The 5,092-nt window shown below is 53.4% G+C and overlaps 1 protein-coding gene across 1 annotated transcript; it reads right to left on the bottom strand.

The window, feature by feature from the left end:
* Positions 1 to 4,558, bottom strand: LOC134616239 (myb-related protein B-like). The gene is made up of 12 exons (XM_063460957.1): positions 4,397 to 4,558; positions 4,119 to 4,214; positions 3,800 to 4,032; positions 3,545 to 3,740; positions 3,346 to 3,501; positions 3,131 to 3,259; positions 2,792 to 2,896; positions 2,590 to 2,720; positions 2,410 to 2,503; positions 2,226 to 2,330; positions 198 to 395; positions 1 to 90 (listed from the first exon to the last, which is right to left on the bottom strand). Exons 1-12 carry the CDS (start codon positions 4,556 to 4,558, stop codon positions 1 to 3), a joined length of 1,695 nt encoding a protein of 564 aa, XP_063317027.1.
* Positions 4,559 to 5,092: the final 534 nt, after the last annotated feature.

Raw genomic sequence — 5,092 nt, 5'->3', positions numbered from 1 at the left:
TCACGGCTCCATGAAGAGGCGCGCCTGCTCCGTCACAATCATCTGATCCTCTGTTTGCCCGAACAGCACCACCTGCAGCTCACCGCTCAGCTGCACACACGCACGCAAGTACGCGCACACGCACACACACGCACACACACACACATTAATCCTGTGACCTGCTGTGACCTGTTGGGATTCTGGGTTCAGGCTGTTACCTCAAAGGGGTTGGTGCTGTGGGTGGGGCACTCAGGTGAGTCCAGGTAGCCGACCTGGCTCCACCACACGTCCAACCCTGACTTTGAGGGGGGGCTGTCGAGGGAGAAGCCACACTCTGCCTGGACTTGCTGCTGCTGAGCTGAGGTGGGGTCGACCTGCACGTCCAGGATGGAGGTCAGCAGACTCTCGCCCTGAACCTGGAGGTCAGAGGTCGGAGGTCAGACCTGTGCAGCCCTGAAGTGTAACCACAGCCTGCTGTGTGTGCGTCTGTGTCACGAGTAGGGATGGGTACCGGTATCCGGTGCCATTATGGCACCGGTTCTGACATAAACGGTAGTAACCAGACCGAAAAGCAGCGCACATTTCGGTGCTTTTATTTTTTTTCTTGAGATGTCATACACTTTGGATTCTAGCCAATCATTTTACCTTTCCAAGGATAGTAGGCGGGCCCAGGTACGTACGTTCTTTTAGAGCAGAGCTGCAGATTAAAAATGCCCAAGGCGAAGCGGTCAAAAGTCTGGCTGTACTTCACAGCAAAAGATGCAAACTCAGCAGCCTGCAACAAGTGCTTTAAGCCCCACGCCCCCGGTACCGCGAGCAAAAAGGAGGAGATCACGTTTAATCGGTTATAACACGGGGTGAGAAATATAAGTCCAGACATGTGAGGTATCCACAGAAACCTCTGAATCTCAGCTAAAATGTCATATAAACCATTTCTACAACCACCAAACTCAACGAAAACAAGCCATGATTAAACGAGCAGTTATGTAAATGCGCACAAGTCCACTAAACAAACAAGGCGAACCAGAAATTCTCCAGACTTCATGTAACCGGCTAAAGAAAAGCTGGTTATCTTCCAGAGCTATCACCAATTCCAAACACCAAGTTTCACCACACTCAGACCAAAATTCACCGAATGAGCCGCAAAAGAAGACCACAAAAACACACAGCGGCGCAAATGCGCTAAGACAGAAATTGGCTTACCGTCCCGATTTCCTCCGTTATTTTCGCCGGTAGCCGGTAGCCGGTAGCCATATGATTATCAGCAGTTACCACGCCTACCTAGCCGCATCAGAGTCGTTTTCCGTCAACAACCTCCATTTTAGACCCACCTATAGACACGTGACTGGACAGACGTCACATGCAGTAAATTTGGGCCCACGTGGGTTTTGGCCTTGGAACGTCTGATTGGTTGAAGTAACGTGAACGTGGCATCGTTACTGTGACTCTATTGGCTCAAACAATTAAAAAGAGGTGTCAATCATGCAAATTGACCAAAAGAAACCAAAGTTACAGCCCCTCAGAGTTTAAAGGGCCAGAGGCCAATTAAGCGCTCCATGGCAGAAAAGGCCCATTACCATGTAAATGTGTGGTTAATTCTTCAAAAACGTATTTCTAAAAAAAGCATTTATAGGCATGTTAATAAAGTTAATTAATGTCTGCTCTTAAATACCTAAAAAAATCAACTGGCATGGTGTCCAATTGTGTGCAAGAATTGGACACTTTTGTACAACGTCTGGATATTCATGTATTGACAGCGCTGTAATTTTTCACTGTTTCACTTTAAAAACATAAATCTTTGCACAGATGATGTTTATATGTTGTTACGGTTCTTATCATTTTGCAGAAAAAAAAGAGACTGCTAAAAATAAAAACATGAGAGGTTTTTGGATGAAGTTTGTGTTCTCCATTCTTTAAGCACCGGTTTGAGCACCGTTTAAGCACCGGCACCGTTTCAAAAGTACCGATTTGGCACCGGTATCGGATAAAACCTAAATGATACCCATTCCTAGTCACGAGCATCATGTTAGCGCAGCAGATTAAAAAGGATTTAAACAATGGCGTTGCTAGGCAACCCGGCATGCCACAGCGACCGCAGTGACATCGCGTGCGAGGTCGCCCTCGGTGATCCCACGTTCACGCAGTTAGCACAGTCAGAGCGGCGATTCAACCGCCGACGTCTCCCTGTTCACCTGAGTGACCTTTAACCTGTCCACAGCACAACATGTTAGTGAGGAGCGTCTGACCTCGGAGCGTCTGACCTCGGAGCTGCTGCCCGACTGCTGACTGTCAGGATCCACGCTCCGGTTCTCCCACATCAGAGTCATCGTCAGACCGGAAGACACGGAGACCTGAGGGACACGGACGGGAGCTGATTATCGACTATGTGCTGATTACTCACCCTGATGATTCATACTAAGCACGGCTCACCTCGCCTGGGCTCGCACTGATCTTCAGAGGAGTGGGTGTTTGAGGAGCAGATATCAGCGACACTCTGACCTTCTCTCGGATCTCTGGGGGCGTCCTGAACACAGCAGCCCGCCTCAGTTCACTCATCAATACTGACATTGAACTGTGGCGTGCTCAGAGCGAGTGAGGTGGTGGGCGTACTGCGTGCTGGAGCTGCACTGTGGGCAGGCCTCCTCCTCCTGCTGGACGGGGTGTTGGAGGGCACAGACGGGGGTGGAGGTGAGAGGTGGACACCGTAGCTTCAGCTTGTCAGCAGCGCACAGACTGAAGAACTAAACGAGAGAAGAAGACATCAGAGCTGCAGAGCGCACACGCCCGCTCCGCACACGCCCGCTCGACTCACTTCTGAGGGGGAGAAGTTCAGAGCTCCCATCTGGCTGCTTCTGCTCCACGAGGGCGATGAGCAGTCGTCCTGGCCATCCAGCTCCTGCTCTTTCATACCTGCAACCTGCACACAAACACCGGCTTTCACCTAAAGTGGCACGCCGCCCTCTGCCGGCTCGACCCGCAGCTGAAGTTCGGCTGCTACGCCAAGGTCAGCGAGGGCGCCGAGCGGCACGGTTACACCTGCCAGGTGTTAGCTCGTGCTGCCGACTGCTGGCGTTTCTGCTTTCTGTTAATATTTGATTCTAAACTAAACCCCGCCTTCTTCACTGTGAGGTCAGCAGGTGTGCGCTCTTACGCTGCTCTCCTTCAGGCCCACGACGGAGGGGTGGCCGTCGTTTCTGTGCGGGCAGACGGGCAGCAGTGCTGGGGGCTGTTTCAGGGATGATGTCACTTCCTTTGAATCGTGGCTCCATGTCTCCATGCTCTACGATAAAAAGTCAGGTTAGAGGCGGAGCAGAGGCAGAGGTGAGAACAGCGAGCGGTCAGCGAGCCTGACAGTCAGACGGTTACCGCCTCCATCAGGTCCACGGACGCTGCCGGTCTGCTCGTGCTCAGAGATCCGGTGGAGGAGGAGCACAGATGGGCGGAGCTCCCGTGGCGCATGCACGCGCTTTGACTGCCGGAGGCGCAGCTGGACTCGTCCTTTGAGGTAGACAGACTGTCAGCCTGCAGGACGACATGTCAGCATTACTACCAGCACGCCACTGACCTCTGACCTCACAGACGGTGCTGGGCAGGTGGTGACCTTTGCAGGGATGCTGCAGGGGAGGCCGCAGCTCTTGGATGCCGGTGCCGAGGTGGAGGCGACGTAGGAGCCGTGGAGGCGCAGGACCTGCAGGTATCCCTCCTTCTCCACTTTTCTCTTCAGGGTGGAGTTCCAGTGGTTCTTGATGGAGTTGTCCGTCCTGAGAACACAGAGAGGTTAGCGGGTAACCACACACGAGCGCCGCCCGCCCGCCCCCACCGATTCCCGTGCCTGCCGGGCAGCAGCTTCGAGATGTCGGCCCAGCGGTTTCCCAGCAGCCTGTGCGCCTGGCAGATGACGCGGTCCTCGTCCAGCGTCCAGCTGGTCTTCTTCACCGTCGGATTCAGGTGGTTGTGCCAGCGCTCGCGGCACTGCTTCCCGTTCCGGGTGTGCAGGTGTTTGGCGACCAGCGACCAGCGTTTCACGCCGTACTTCTGCACCAGCTCTCTGACCTGCACAGGAAGTGACATCAGAGCGTGAGCGATGACAGATGCGACGAGGGTCTGACTCTATGTGGCGCTCATGTGACGGTCCTCACCCTGTGATCCTCCTCCTTCGTCCACGGACCTTTGACCAGGTCTGGATTCTTTATCTGCTGCCACCGCCTCTGACACTCCACCGGTGACCTTTGACCCTGAGGCAGACACAGAAGGTGGCGTATGTTCAAACTGCAGAGCCACGAGGCGTTTCCTCACCTTCACTGTAATGGTCTGTGAACTACTCTCTCACACCGGTCACGGCTGAGGTCACAGGTCGTTTAACCTGAGGCTCGGAGCCACCGCTGACCCTGAGTGACCCTGAAATCAAACTACTCACTCTGAAATGAAGGGAAACTGAAGACCAGCAGTTTGCTCCGAGGTCCTTCACCAGCCGCTGCAGCTTCTCGTCCTGAGGAGGGAGAGCAGCAGCTCGGTAACGCCTCCACACGTGCTCAGTAACAACAAATGTCCGAGCATGCTCAGTCAAAGCGTGCGGCATCGGTCTGGAACCAGAGTCCCACGGCAGGAGGCGTTTGATAAACAACGACCAAAGCCCGAGCTTTCACAGTTCACCCGCTAACACGCGTGTGAGGCTAAAGCTGGATTTACACCAGGATGAGTCAAACACACGGAAGCAGGTCATCAAACCCCGAGTCAGCTGTGAGCGTGAGCAGAGAAGCTTCACCATGGCAACGGGTAAATAAAGAGCAGAGCCTCCACTTTAATCACACGACGGTGTGTCAGTGCTGACCGTCATGATCGTCTTTAACGGGACAAAACATTTGATCATTTTGGGCCACTGATCGATTTTGGTACAGGCACAGTTTACTGATGGTTATCAGTTGCCCGTAGCAACAGACTGAATCTGCCCTCCAGTTGGTTTTTATAAGAAAGGTGGAGTTTATGACCATTTCATTTTGTCTAGCTTCTCTGCTTAGGCTGGTGCCTGACCACCGAGAGGGTGGGACTCTCCACCCTTTGATTGTAGATCCAGATGCGATGAGGAGTCCGAGAGAACAGCGAGCAGCTTAGG

This window comes from Pelmatolapia mariae, linkage group LG18 (assembly GCF_036321145.2).
Source record: "Pelmatolapia mariae isolate MD_Pm_ZW linkage group LG18, Pm_UMD_F_2, whole genome shotgun sequence".
Taxonomy (NCBI): Eukaryota; Metazoa; Chordata; class Actinopteri; order Cichliformes; family Cichlidae; genus Pelmatolapia; species Pelmatolapia mariae.
The sequence above is the reverse complement of the archived record's forward strand: the minus strand, read 5'-3'. Positions and strand labels throughout refer to the sequence as shown.